This window comes from Schistocerca piceifrons, chromosome 5 (assembly GCF_021461385.2).
Source record: "Schistocerca piceifrons isolate TAMUIC-IGC-003096 chromosome 5, iqSchPice1.1, whole genome shotgun sequence".
Taxonomy (NCBI): Eukaryota; Metazoa; Arthropoda; class Insecta; order Orthoptera; family Acrididae; genus Schistocerca; species Schistocerca piceifrons.
In genome coordinates this window covers 493,113,238-493,128,365 of record NC_060142.1, presented here as the reverse complement: position 1 = coordinate 493,128,365, position 15,128 = coordinate 493,113,238, and the positions used below count along the sequence as shown (strand labels likewise).

Below are 15,128 nucleotides of genomic sequence, written 5' to 3'. Positions count from 1 at the left end.
TATCATGGATGGTATAGCATAACTCACTATCACCATTAATCATCGAACTGAGCGAAGTGTTGCTATGTTGAGGTTGGCGTTTTTGTGTTACTTGACGTTGACGTTTCTTCCCTTCCGTTTCGTTGACGTCCAATATGAATCGAACGTGACGGAAGTGTGTTTTAGTGGAGGCCTCTTTGGACAAACTCTGACATTGTTACGTTGGACAACCTGTACGGAATCAGTCGATGTTGTGGTGGCAAGTTTTGAATTGTGATTTGTGTGTTTGTGTTTGAACTTTGTAGTGGTTCACGAAAGTGAATGATATTTATTTGAGATATGAAACGGATCGTACATATTGAAATAAACCAACGCTTGGAGAGGTAAATTTATGTTATTTTTTATTTTATATGCCTAATAGACAAACTGTGAAGAATTATGTTGGCTCGAATTACTACACACGTCTTACTGGGATCAGCCGTGTTTTTGAAAAGTGCATTAATATATATGCATTATTGCGGTAATTTCCGAAAATATTCTGCAAGGGAATATATGAAACTATCACAGAAGTGCAGTTGCATGATCTGCAGCACACTTAGAAAGCTATTTACAGTAGGTTTCTGCAGTGCAAACAGTTCGTGTAGGGCAGATTTCACTTAATCGTTTATTTCGTAGCAATGTGATGAAAAGGATTTCGAAAGTGTACTGTAATAAAGTTTATAACGCAAAAGGCAGTTGGATGTCTTAGACTTAAGGAGAGTCAAAAACATTATCTAGTGAGTTACTTAATGTAGAGACATTAACATTGTCAGCTGTCACATTTGTCCCAAAGAAAAACAACAGGCGTTTAGTGGTATGTGGGTTTCAAAATGAAAGTGCAGAAATAGAAATTAATTCCTTAGAGTGTGGTTTGTTAAAGAAACTAAAATGACTGTGGTTATTATCAACCTGGCCATTCTAATTGGATAGATTCTTATCCGAAGACTTTGACATATAAATACAATATATGATTCTCTGTGATTTCTCTTGTGATTTAAGATTATGGCTGTGATGAATACCCGCACTGTGTTGTATTTGAAAGGCAGCAATGTTTTTTGTAAGTTACGTCAAGATTGTCTTTAAGCCGAATGATGTTGGCAAATGTACTCAGGCTACAATGATCCTGAATGCGCTTTAGCTGTTCACATTATAGTAGAACTTAGTATTACATTTCTTCAGCAAAACTATGAATAGCTTTCTCACTACAGATGAATTTGCTTCATGTTAGGGACATTTTCGATTGAACTAGATGTTTTGTAACTGCAACTTCTAACCAGTGTCTGGTAGGTGGATTGGTATATTGTCATGAAATAAAAGCCTTATGTGGCACCTATGCTGTAATTGAGTTTCTAGATCCAAATTTCACAGTATTTCTTTTAAAACTAATAACTTGTTTTATTACAGTAATGCACCAAGAGATGTGGTAATAGAATTTGTTTCTAAGTTTGCAAAAACTTGCAAACTGATACAGGGATCCATTATAAACAGTTTCGATGATCCTTTCCTTTGTGAACATGTACAGACGGTAAAGATATGTGAAATAAATGATGAAGCCCCACAGGTAACTGTTTCCCAACTTTTCCAGTTGCATATGAAATATAAGGTGCTTTTTACATTGCATGTAAAGGAACTGTTGCTAATATCTGTATGAAAGATGGATATTTTATTTGGAATATGTGGAGTAAATTGATTCATGGTAATGTTTAGTTTACTTTCAGTGTCTAGAAGCAAATGATGTTGACCTCTGTTACCATGTCTATACTCTTGATCCATATGGCTCTCAGCTGGAAACCATGGACGGTGAGGGAGATAAAGAAGTGCCATTTGCCCTTCATTGTATTCTTCCTACAACTGAATTTGCAGGATTATGGGAAAGTCTTGTTTATGATTCTGCAATCAAAGAAAATGTAAGTAGTGAGAAGTTGCTATTTTAATAATTTGCAACCTCTTTCATATTTCGATTTAGTAGCCTATTTCACTGCTCTCTTTTTACATGTTAGAATTTACACTGACCCCCCCCCCCTTTTTTAAAAAAAATCCTTGGGTGGGATATACATGGATGAGTTTCAGGGGAAAAGATACAGAACAATTTTTTGTAATTAAGTACTGTAGTGCACAGTTGCATTTTTGATGGTTCAGATTTTTTACAGCGGAAAATGTAAGTAAATAAACAATTATGTGTTGAGTATTTTCCCTATTATCCATGGGTCCTACCAGGTTGAGGTGACTTGCCTGCCTGCCTCCATGATACAGGTTGCTGCACCATAGATGCAATCACACGACAGGGGTAACAGTGGAGAGGCTCAATTAAAACATAGTTTCTGAAGACAACCAGCTCTACTAACAGGTGCTACAGTCCATATGACAGCTGATCTGGCCATACAACATAAGTCAACATGACCATGCTTTGTGGGTATAGTGACATGACTGACAGCAAGGGGTCACTGCATCCGTTATATTTGCTGGGGACCGCTAAGTGTGTTCTAAGTTTCGCAAAACCGAAGTTTGCAGTACATACATTGGCTTTCACCCATGATGCCATCAAGATGGTGGGCCTATTTCAACCTTATAGGCCTACAATATGGCACCCATGACATTGCTCATTACACACCTGTACAAAAGCAGATAATATTAAAAATATTTAACTGTAGAAACAATATGAAACTAATGGGACAGCCATGGGAATTAGGGGTTTTTGGGTAGGACAAACTAAATGGACATACCAGAGCAGAGAGAGAGAGAGAGAAAGTTTTGGAAGGTTCACTTGACTATATGTTGAACACACACATAATTGTAACTCCACTACTGGATATTTCACTTGACCTATCTTGCTGAAGCAAAATCTACGGCACACACTAAACTACATACAACTTGACAAATCCAGTACGTAATATTTCACTTGACCTATATACCTAAAACAAAGTCTGGAGTACTACATAACTAAAACTTTCCCACATAACTAACACTGAGAATCTAACCTCACCAATGTAGGTAAAACAGACTCCATGATATCTGCTAATCACAATCCAAAATGATTACCAACATTTAGCAACACTACCCAAAATGTTGTAAATATCATTAACACCAATTTCTGTACACAAGAAACACACATGAACTCTCATATACAGTACAATAAAAAAAATCATAAGAAACATACTTATAAACCAAATTCAGCTGACACACAAATTCAGCAATCTAGTGATAGCAAAAATAATGTCATCAGCACAGTCTCTTTAAAGGTCTCAAACAAGATACATCTCTGGATAGAACATCATATTTTTTTCCAACTGACAGTGCCACAGTCCCTGGTCTGAGATACAGCAATCTTGATTAGTCTCATACCTTCTCCGGAACACGACACATGCTCTGCAATTAAAATGAATAACTAGGAATTTAGTCATGGTCGGCATTTTTTGTAGGGACCTACTCATCGATAACATTGTCACATCCATAACTAACAAAAACTAAGATATAAAATTAAATTTCCTATGATAAACAACATACTGTGCTAATACTTCCAAACCCAAAAATAAGTCTGTTCCCCATAACTGCCGTCATGAAAATAACTTACTAACAAACTGCCACAGACTCTTCCAATATTCTAACAAACACTATTCAAGAAGTCCAATACATCATTCACACCACTCACAGACAATTTAGAAACATAAGCATCCTACACTCGAGAGGGTGCCACTGCATACTCCTACACACCTTCTGCAAAGATGATCCATTTGAGGTACAATGCACCACCATAAAATGACACAACACAGGTATGTCATGGGTTAAAACAGATGGGTTGTCCCATAAATTTTGATTGACTTATCTGTGTTAATGTTAAAGGCATCTTCTTGGATAAATGATTCCAGAGGTAAAATAGCCCTCCATTTGGGTCTCTGGCTAGAGAGAACTCAGGAGGATACTGTTACCAGAAGAACCAAATCTGAAATTCTAAGATCTGAATATGTAATATTGGATTCCTTAATTTGTGAGACAAATTAGAGATAATGAAAACAAAAATAACAGTATGAAGAAGTGGCAAGAACAGTACGTCTGGTCAGAACAACGTAAATTTATCAGCACAAAATTGAATAAGCGTAATGTGGACAATAATAAGCATGTTAATGAATAACAAGAGCCGAATGAATGCGAAATATTAAGAACAGCTTGGTAAATGTCTTTACTGAACAAAGTAAGAGCATGTGGACTATCAGACCAATTGTGTGATTGGATTGAAGAGTTCGTAGATAACAGAACGCAGCATGTCATTCTCATTGGAGAGAAGTCTTCCGAAGTAAGAGTGATTTCAGGTCTGCTGCAAGGGAGTGTCGTAGGACCGTTGCTATTCACAATATACATAAATGACCTTGTGGATAACATCGGAAGTTCACTGAGGCTTTTTGCGGATGATGCTGTGGTATATCGAGAGGTTGTAAAAATGGTAAATTGTACTGAAATGCAGGAGGATCTGCAGCGAATTGACGCATGGTGCAGGGAATGGCAATTGAATCTCAATGTAGACAAGTGTAATGTGCTTGCGGATACGTAGAAAGAGAGATCCCTTATCATTTAGCTACAATATAGCAGGTCAGCAACTGGAAGCAGTTAATTCCATAAATTATCTGGGAGTACGCATTAGGAGTGATTTAAAATGGAATGATCATATAAAGTTGATCGTCGGTAAAGCAGTTGCCAGACTGAGATTCATTGGAAGAATCCTAAGGAAATGCAATCTGAAAACAAAGGAAGTAGGTTACAGTACACTCCTTCGCCCACTGCTTGAATACTGCTCATCCGTGTGGGATCCGTACCAGATAGGGTTGATAGAAGAGATAGAGAAGATCCAATGGAGAGCAGCGCGCTTCGTTACAGGATCATTTAGGGAAATACGGAAGCATCCGATCCCGCCCGTCTGGTTTGACCCATGACGTCACAACCATGTCGGAAACGACCATAAACCACGATTCCAATATGGCGCATATGAAGTCAGTACGTACACATTATGAGGGAGTCATTCCATGTCAAATCAACACACCTATTTTACCTCACCCTCTTAGATTTTGCTGAAAGTTAGTATACTTACAGTGGGCACTGAGACTAAGAAAAATACCAAATTTCAATTTTTTATCTCAAACCATTCCTGAAATATGGCTATGTAAACTTTTCAAAACCAGCCAAAAATGTGTGAATGGACTTTTTTTAAATTGTCATACGACAAAAAAACATAGCTTCTAATTAATAACTTTTTTAAAATGGTAATTAATATTTTGATTTAATTTTTTTTACAAAAAGTACATAATTGAAAATTTTCAAAATATTTACATAACTACTTCATACTGTTGTAAATCACATGGCAAAATATTAATGTGGGATGATGATCCGGGTTCATTGTTAAAAAAAAATTATTCCGGACTCTTGTTTCTCACCCTAGCCCTAGCCCCAGTTTGACCAAACTGACCTTTAACAAACAGGAATTTCTTTAAAATATACTGAAAGGTGATTAAAAAAAAGTATTAGAACTATCAAAACATCACCTTATTAAACCAAAACTAATCAGCATATTTTATAATTAAGTTGATTGCTTATTTTAATTTCATACAACTTCACTAACAGTGTATTAACCGATATAACAAAAACAAAGAATTGAGCATTTATCTACAAATTAAAATAAAGTATGAATAAGTACAAGTATTTACATAATAGTTCTGGTCCATGATGTTTGAAATAGAACTACTAAACAAATTAAACACGTAATGCTTGTTTTTGAGTTACAGGTATCTGTACATAGCTAAATTTAACACAATAGGTACTAACAATAATTTTGAAACAACTTTCTATAAAATATACATTAACACTAACCTAAGACAAAAATTAAGTTTTGAGTTGAAAGCAGTTTACCAATAAATTGTCTTGGAACTTCACGTATTACATTTTAATAAAGCTGACTGGGTTTGGTTTACATCACTTTCATTAAGAATGTATGTTCTCCCTGTCGGAGTAAATGGATTCACTTTTGTGAGAATATCCACAACTGGCAACCACAGGACATCTGCATGTGCAGGATAAGAGAATGACTTAGCTGGTCCGCATGGATGAAGAAAAGTTATTTTCACTTCATCAAGTTCTTCGTTTTTTTCTAAAATGTACCCAAGCCACCAGTTTCTGCCATATACAGTGGTGACATAGCCTGATACATCTTGTAACTTCAGTTTGTCTGGTGATGTAGTTACTTTCCTCTCCCAACTCAGCATATCACCTGAGAAGTATTTGACTATTAATTTTGATGTAGCGTTGGGAATGAAAGTGTGAAATTGCTGTGTTCCTTTGATTGTCAATGCCTCTTCAAGTCGGCTTTTTAAGAATATTTCTGAAGCAGCGTAGTCTTCTTGAGTGGAATATGCAAAATCAACATTTGTGATATTATCTACTGCCCACTCAAACTGATCTCGTGCGGTTTGGATCTGATTTTGGTATGGCCTTTGCAAACTTGCACGAGCTACCAGTCTCTTCACTGATGAACCTCCTATTCCATCACAAGGCCCTTTCCCATGTGCTGTGGCTGAAAAGTGCCACTCAGCTTTTACGTTGAAGTCTTCCTCATGAAGGCAAAGGTTCAGCAAGTTTTTCTTATTTTTATATTGAGCGGCAGAACTGTCAGAATAATAGTATATCTTTTTTGGAATCTTTTGAAATTTATTTGTTAGATATGAAATTAGCTTCTTTTGAAAGGTGTAAACTGCAGTTGTATTGTGCTCCAGGCAATCAGAAACAATGACAAAGCTCATATGCTCAATTTTGTCTTCCTGTTTGTAATATATAACAAAAGGATGAATGGTAATCTGTTGTCCAGTGGAAACTCTGAGCTTCATCCTGTAGAACTATACTATAATTTTCTGAAAAATCACATATGACAACAAATTCAGATTCCATAAGGTTTTCTCTTGTGGAGTTAGGGAATGTTCGTTGTTGCTTGGCAATGAAGTCATGCCGAATCAAAGTCGACATCTTACTACAAAATAAATCTATGAATTCTTCAGAAGTTTTCTGAACAATTTCCAGATTACATTGGTCAACTGACATCCACTGTCGGAACTGAACTTGTTCAATTAAGTTTTCATGAGAAGAGTCTTTTAAAATTTTACGCATGACAGTTTCTCCTGGGCAGTATTCACAGTTTCCCAGGTTGCAATCAACTGATGATGGGGTGAAAAGCATTTTTGCAATGCACTGCTTATAACTGTTTAAGCTGCTGTTTGTTACTGTATTTAGTTTGGCATTTTCTATCATTAATTTTATGTTTTGGTGAGTTGTGCATACGCAGACGGTGCGTGTGCCACTCCGGCCAGCTAATACACAATGTTTTGGTCTCAACTCGGCAAATTTAGAGAAACCTATTTTTATGTTAGGAAACTTGTCTTTAAAATGCTTGTAAGCTTCTTTAAGGTTACACCAAACTAGTCTTTTTGATATTTTTGTTTTATTTCTACTTGTTTCTGTAATTGTCACACAATTTTTAATACCTGGCATTGCCCTGCTAACTTCATCATTTTCGTAAAATGAATGTACAGTTTTGACAGTTTCTGTTGGTAAACACTTCCCTGGTTTTGGGTTTGGACCTTCCATGAATCCTTTCTCTTTCAAAATTTTTTTGGACTGCCGAACAATGAAATTAGGAGCATTAAATTCCCTCATTATTTTCCTGACACTCCACTTTTCAGGTGAACTTGTAAGAATCATTAGTTGTTTTTGATCTACTTGTAGAATTTTTAAAGTTTTTTTAAGATTTTCAAGAACGGATTCATCAGTATCAGTATCTGACGAAGAGGTTTCAGGAGCAACAAAAAGTTTGCGTGTCATTGATGAGATTTTCTTCACTTTTGATTTGGCGTAATGCCTAGTTGTTAGTTTTCTCTTGTCAGTTGGGGACTCGCCTAGTTCTTGAAGTGTTGTGTTAAATGTTTTAACAGCTACTGAAGTTGGAGTGAAGTCAGGGTCTTGGTCTCGGATGATTATCTCTGATCCAGAAGATTCTTTTTCAACACTTTCATCACTGATGGGCTCTGGTGTATTTTTCAATTTGGTTACATCTTTCCTACATTTATCACAAATCTTGGCACCACTTGGTATTTGAGGAAATAATTTGGGCATCCATGTTGTGACATTTCTCAGTTTTTTTTCCGTCTCTAATAAAATGATTTGACTTATAAAATGATTTGACTTCTTCAATGGATTACAACACTGCTGCACTCTTACAGCACTGCACTTTTTACTTGGTTCCATATTTATACAAAAACCACTTATAAACTGTCCATCAATGTATAGATTTACTTGAAAATGAACTATTAAGTATAATAGATACAGACTGGTCAACACAGAGGTAACAATTGATTTGCACTAAAACCACAGTGCACAATAATGCTATAGGCACACAAAGCCTTAGAAGGTAACAATGCAGACTACATCATCTCAACAATGGCTCCAGTCTCTGAATTATTGTACAGACATCAAGCCCTATGTATACGGTCCTCTACTGACATACTACCTTAAAGGTCAGTTTGGTCAAACTAGGGCCGTTAGTGAAAAACAAGAGTCCAGAATAATTTTTTTTTAACAATGAACCCATCATCATCCCACATTTATATTTTGCCACGTGATTTACAACAGTATGAAGTAGTTATGTAAATATTTTGAAAATTTTCAATTATGTACTTTTTGTAAAAAAATTAAATCAAAATATTAATTACCATTTTGAAAAAGGTTTTTAATTAGAAGCTATGTTTTATTGTCTATCACTGGAAAGAGCATGAAAAATGCTGCAAAATGACACCCTTCCCAGTTGTCTAGCTCAATTAGGGCAGCTCCTAGGGCAATTTAAAAAAAAAAAAAGTCCGTTCACACATTTTTGGCCAGTTTTTGAAAAGTTTACATGACCATATTTCAGGAATGGTTTGAGGTAAAAAATTGAAGTTTGGTATTTTCTTAGTTTCAGCACTCACTATAAGTATACCAACTTTCAGCAAAATCTAAGAGGGTGAGGTAAAATTTTTATTTAAAGTGTGTTGATTTGACGTGGAATGACTCGAGGACGAAAATACATCGAAAAACAAACACACACAGTTTCCACAAAAAGCCTAATGACACGAACGGGACAAGCGCGGGAAATGGGGTGTTTTTAGGTGGGGGCAAACTAAATATAAACAAATTTAGACACCCACTTCCATACAAAACCACACAAAACAACGAAAGAAAACAGACATCACAAAACTCCCAAAATACCACTAAACACAATATCATCTGGAATCGGACACATCCCTTGGCCTACATAGCTCAATAGCAGCTCCCGATCCCATAAATTAGGATCAAACACTTCCCTTGGCCTACATAGCTCAAAAACATCTCCTGATACCAATATCAACATACACAGCTACACATTGGGATCGAACACTTCCCTTGACCTGTGCACTGTTAATTTTATCTGTCATATCCATTCCTGAACAAAAACAACAACTGATTAATTTTACTAAAATTACCACACGATGTACTGCGAACAACACTAAATTAACCTTCACACAAAATCATTAACTCACTGAGATGAATTACACTACAAACACAGCCGACACTCGAACAGTTCTGGATAATGAGCAAAAGCAAACTGAGCCCATTACACTGCACAAACAAAAACCCTGAACATACCACCAGAGAGCACAACACACCACAACACGACGACATATACAAACACGCCACACTCACCAACCAAACTCCGCGCCGTCATGATGTCACACGCGACAACACCCTTACGTCACGGGTCAAAGCCGACGTGTGGGATCGGACACTTCTATCGACCCTCATTTAGTAATCGTGAAAGCATTACGGAGATGATAGATAAACTCCAGTGGAGGACCCTGCAGGAGAGATGCTCAGTAGCTCGGTACGGGCTTTTGTTGAGGTTTCGAGAACATACCTTCACCGAGGAGTCAAGCAGTATATTGCTCCCTCCTACGTATATCTCACGAAGAGACCATGAGGATAAAATCAGAGAGATTAGAGCCCACACAGAGGCATACCAACAATCTTTCTTTCCACGAACAATACGAGACTGGAATAGAAGGGAGAACCGATAGAGCTACTCAAGGTACCCCCTGCCACACGCCGTCAGGTGGCTTGCGGAGTATGGATGTAGATGTAGCGAAGATAGGTACAAAGCCACAACCCACCACAATAGTACGTGTATTGATGCCTACAACCTCTTCAGGTACAGGAGTGAAATGTGTGATGAGATAAAATAAACTATTCATTATATTAAGGAAGATGAAAAATTAATTGTAATCAAGGACTGGAATAGAAAGTTTGTATAATGGTAAGGTCATATTGAAATCAGTTTTTAAACTGCAAAACATTTCCAGGAGCAGATTTGGACTCTGCTGGTATTTTATTATGAAAGGCAGATTACAACTGGAAAAAAAGGTAGAAAGGTAGCAAACTAAGGAAATGAAATGTGGATAAATAGAAAGAACAAGAGGTTGCCGAGACTTTCGATGAGATACTAAGGGAACTACTGACTGAAATGGTGAATGAATACAATAGGATAAGTCAGGGTAGCTTTGAAAACTGGCCTAGTTGATGGCAGCAGAAGTACAGTTGAATCGCTCCATGCAGAAGAGGTCTCAGTCCATTATACCTAGTTTCGAGAAAACTAAAAACAACAATCTAGATACTAGACTATGTGATCAAAGCGAAGAGAAAAAATATGTGCTGTTTATCGACCGTGTATCAAGGTCCTTACAAAGTTTACAGGCATTTAAAGTGTTTTAATTTAGGAAAACCAAAACAGATTTTCGCGCTTTTTGTAGTTTCTTGAGGAAAATATGATGATTCCTTTATTACTTTTAGGATATGCTTATAGTTTAGGAATGTGAAAGGATCATGAGCACTAGATAAAGCAAAACAACTGGTTTTCAATCAATATTTATTAAGAAAATAACTGAGAAGAAAAACAATTGAGTACATCATTTTGAGTTTCTTTAGTCATCTTGCACTTCACTGTTATCAACGTCACTTGTGGGCCAATGTGTCAGTTCGTGGTAGTATTCTTCATACTCATTCGGTATATAAGGTAGTAATCTGGTAATGTCCTTTATTTCTGCTGCTTTTATTGGAACTTTCCGCATGGGATATGCACAGTTGGGTGGAAAAGTAGAATGTGTCATATGGCCAGGTTGAGACAGATGGAATGTATGTTTCATGATACCATCAATACACTGGGATGTTGTTATAGATCCACAGAGTTGGCTACTGTATGAAAAGTGCATCAGTGTACTGATTCTGAAATTTACTTTCTGGTGTCATGGTACTGACTTCGGTATAGTTTCTTCTGGTATGCAGTTTCTTTTATAAAGAGTTGGCCACCAGTTCTTGAAATCCAAGATATTCTCTGTTTTCACTTCACATACTTCAAATTTCACAGATTTGCTACTTTCTATGATCATTTTGATTATTTCATGTACACAATATAGTCGATCATGCCTTCTAGGGGTGCATTTGATTGCAGCAAAATCCCTGTCACAGGGCAGAAAAGAATGACCCCTGACTGGAAAGAATTGCTCAATTTGTTTAAATTGGCCAGTGTCTGTTGAAAATAGAAGCAGCCTTACTAAAGTATGGTTCTTGTTCTGCCCTGCACAGTTATGGGAATACAAATGTAGCTCTGTAATTTCAGCAGGAATGTCCTGCAGGTAATTATACAAGAAAGAACCTACCTCATTACATCCTTTCCTCGCAATTCCCTCATGATAAATGTATATTTTAGCTTATTTTTCTCGATATCATGAATGCAAAACACATTAGTAGTCAGCTGGCGCATGTAAAAAGTTTCCTGGACAGAGATCACTGGTAACTGAATGTTCTGCATAAAATCTATTGCCAGAGATAATACATGGTGTTTATCTTTCATTTCAGTTTCCGATTCAAGTTTATTATAGAAATTTTTAGCCTGGCTCTTGTGCACCATCAACTCAACAACTGCACACCGTTTTGCCGCATCATTAATATGGGGATTTAGAATCTTAACTTTTAATTCTCCACACAAGCAGCATGCATCGACCTGAGGGTGTCCAAATGACAGGGAGTAGTTTTCATTGAAAAATAAAGCAAATGTCTGGTAGCTACATTTAACATCAGTATGTTTCTCCTTGAACATTTTATATATCAACTTAATATTGAGTCTTGCATCTAAATACTTAGTTGTTCTCCCACTGTAGTGGCTTTCTCTTACTGGGTAGCTATTAATGTGTTCTCTCATGAGTTGTCTGACTTCGGCTGACAAAGCGTTTACACTTGGAGTTTTTTCTCTTTTGTCATGTGAACTCTGATCTGATATAGGCAGCTATCTCAGTGATTTCACTCTCTTATCACTTAAAGCTAGAAGATCCAGAAATGCTTTGTAATGTACCTTCCTTTTGATGTTACCATGAAATTGTGGGTAAGTAAATACTTTATTGACTTGTCGAATTGAATTGTCTTTTCTAGGTCGACATCGCTGGACGTTATGTATGCCTATAATTGACTGAATATAAACATCTTGTTCATCCTTAGAAGGCAAGTTATGAAGCCGTACTAAAATAGATTCCTTTTCATCTGCACTGATGTCTTGAAAGCACTTGAACCTCTTGCACCTGAAAACATAAAAGAATCCTGTATAGAAACATATTCTCAATTGACTGCCAAACTAGTAGAGGCGATACCAAACTGTGCGCAGTGAACAAGAGCAGCGCCATGGACGATCCATAATAAAGTTTACCCAAACACTAGTTACAGTGTTCAAAAAACTGTCACTAACATCCAGTATAATTAAAAATTACCTGCAGTCACATCCTGTAATTGTAACTGGTATGCATTGTCTTTTTTAGTTAATATATTCTTGGCCTTTTAGCTTTGTGTTTTTGAAATATTCCTCTTGTCTTCTTACTTCTTGTCGTGATACAGTGGCACCTTCCATCACTTTCTGAAATAAAACTGGAAATATTGTCAACAAACGAATGTGTTGGTTAACAACGTACGCTTTCAGCTGTTTCCCTCCACTGAATAAGTTGTGCAGGTTAGCCAACATGCTCTGCACATTGAATATAACATTTCCTTGTGAAGTGTCAAACTTTTTGGCTGAAATGCAGTTGCTTAGCAAGGAGGGCTTCAGCCCTGGACTGAATTCCTTTCTGCATATAACTCAAAACAAGAAGCTTCAGTTTGTGTATTTCCAAGCACTGGACGGAATACATTTTTGCTTAGAACGATGGGAACAGCCATAAAGATACAATTTCCATCATAATCTCATTTTCACAATTTCATGACTGAAGCCCTTTCTGCATGGAGCGATTCAATTAGGCAAAGAGACAAGGCACAACAGAAATTATGAGAAACATATGAGCTACTAAAGTTAACTGACAAAAGAAGAAAACAAAAATGCAGCAAAAGGAGGCAAAAATAGAAACAGATGTCTAAAAAAATTAAGGGGACATGAAGTGCAATATAGCATAGCAGGAATGGTTAGAGAAATGGAAAACTGTTGAAGTATGTATGATTAGGGAAACACACATGCCATCTGTAGAAATGTTACAGAAACCTTGGAAGTAGGAGGAGGAGGACCTACGTGAGCATCAAGAATTGAAGTGGTACGTCAGTACTAAGGAAAGATTGGGAGGGGGAAGGAATGTATAGAGGGGTTAAACCAGAAGATTCAAGACAATATTATAGAAGGGAGAAGTAGTAGATGAGAGGGATGATTAGATACTGTGAGAACACTTCGCAAAGAGTGCTGAAAGACCTAAGTCGAAACGAGGCACGTGGGGCAGACAACATACCCTTTGATTTATTAAGAACTTTGGGGGAACAAACCATGTCCAGATTATTGGTACATAAGATGTATGGGGCATGAGAAATATCCTGATTCCAGGAAGAATGTATTACTGTCAGTTCCAAAGAAATTGGGTGCTAATTGGTGTGATTATTTCTGAACTGTCGGTTTAATATGTCATGGTTTCCAGATTCTGACAGGAATTATGTGCAGAAGAATTGAAAAACTACAGAATCAAACAGTGAGGAATAATAGTTCAGGTTTATGAGGAGTGTAGGAATACGCATGTCAATACTGGCTGTACGACTTACCTTAGGAGATAGAGTGAAGAACGGTGAAACAGCATTTATAGATTTCGAGAAACTTTTGACATTGTTAACTCAGATATACTCTCTGAAATTGTAAACATGGCAGGGATAAAATACCAGAGCACAAGATGAGAAACCAGATTGCAGTTACAAAAGTCAAAGTGCACAAAAGGGAAGCAGTGACTAAGAAAGAAGTGAGACAGCATTGTAACCTGTCCCCAATATTACTCAATCTCTGTATAGTGTAAAGGTAACTGAGAAGAAATCAGGAAAAGGAATTTGAGTTGAGTGAGAAAAAATAAAAATTTGAGTTACCAATGGCAGTGTAATGGCAGACATGGCAAAGTACTTTGAAAATAAGTTGAATTGAGTGTATAGTGTATTGATCAGCAGTATAAAGTGAATATCAACAGAAGCAAAGAAACAGTAATGGAATCTGGCTGAATTAAATCACAAGTGTTGAATTTGTATATACTTCTATATACACTGGTGTACTGGTGCACCATACAGAAGTGTAAGTCTGTTGCATAGCGAATGCTATGTCGCATCAGGACCTGAGTGTACATAAACGTCCATGATACATGCACAGATCCAAAACAAATAGTTAAAAGATAACAAATAAAAGACAAGTTGTCGCATACAAAAATACTGTCTACACAAATACAATTATGATGAAGATAGAACTTTATAATGCTCATTCAAGTTGAAAACCTGAAACATGTCTTAGCATAAATACAGCATATAAAGGTGACTGGCTGCTGTATTTCTTCAAATAACTTATTTGTAATGATGTAAAATGAAAAGATTTGCTCTATTTGTTTTAGAGACTGCATATTATGTTTATTTCCCCCCAGATTTTCACCTATAGATACCCTGAATACTTCAGATGTGTGTGCTCTACTGACCAGTAGATCCAGAACTAGATATATCTTTATCCAACTTGCACTTTTCTCATATGA

General features: G+C 36.7%; 1 protein-coding gene across 2 annotated transcripts in view; it reads left to right on the top strand.

Annotated features, from left to right (window-relative positions):
• The first annotated feature begins 201 nt into the window (after positions 1–201).
• Positions 202–15,128, top strand: part of LOC124798419 (pachytene checkpoint protein 2 homolog) — a 30,055-nt gene continuing 15,128 nt past the window's right edge. The window contains exons 1-3 of one of the 2 annotated variants that reach the window (XM_047261819.1): positions 202–362; positions 1,423–1,579; positions 1,803–1,925. In XM_047261819.1, coding sequence (XP_047117775.1) covers positions 319–362; positions 1,423–1,579; positions 1,803–1,925 — 324 coding nt within the window. In that variant the 5' untranslated portion in view covers positions 202–318. Of the gene's footprint in view, positions 363–1,422; positions 1,580–1,736; positions 1,926–15,128 lie in introns of both variants that reach the window. The other variant, XM_047261818.1, reaches the window with a different exon arrangement.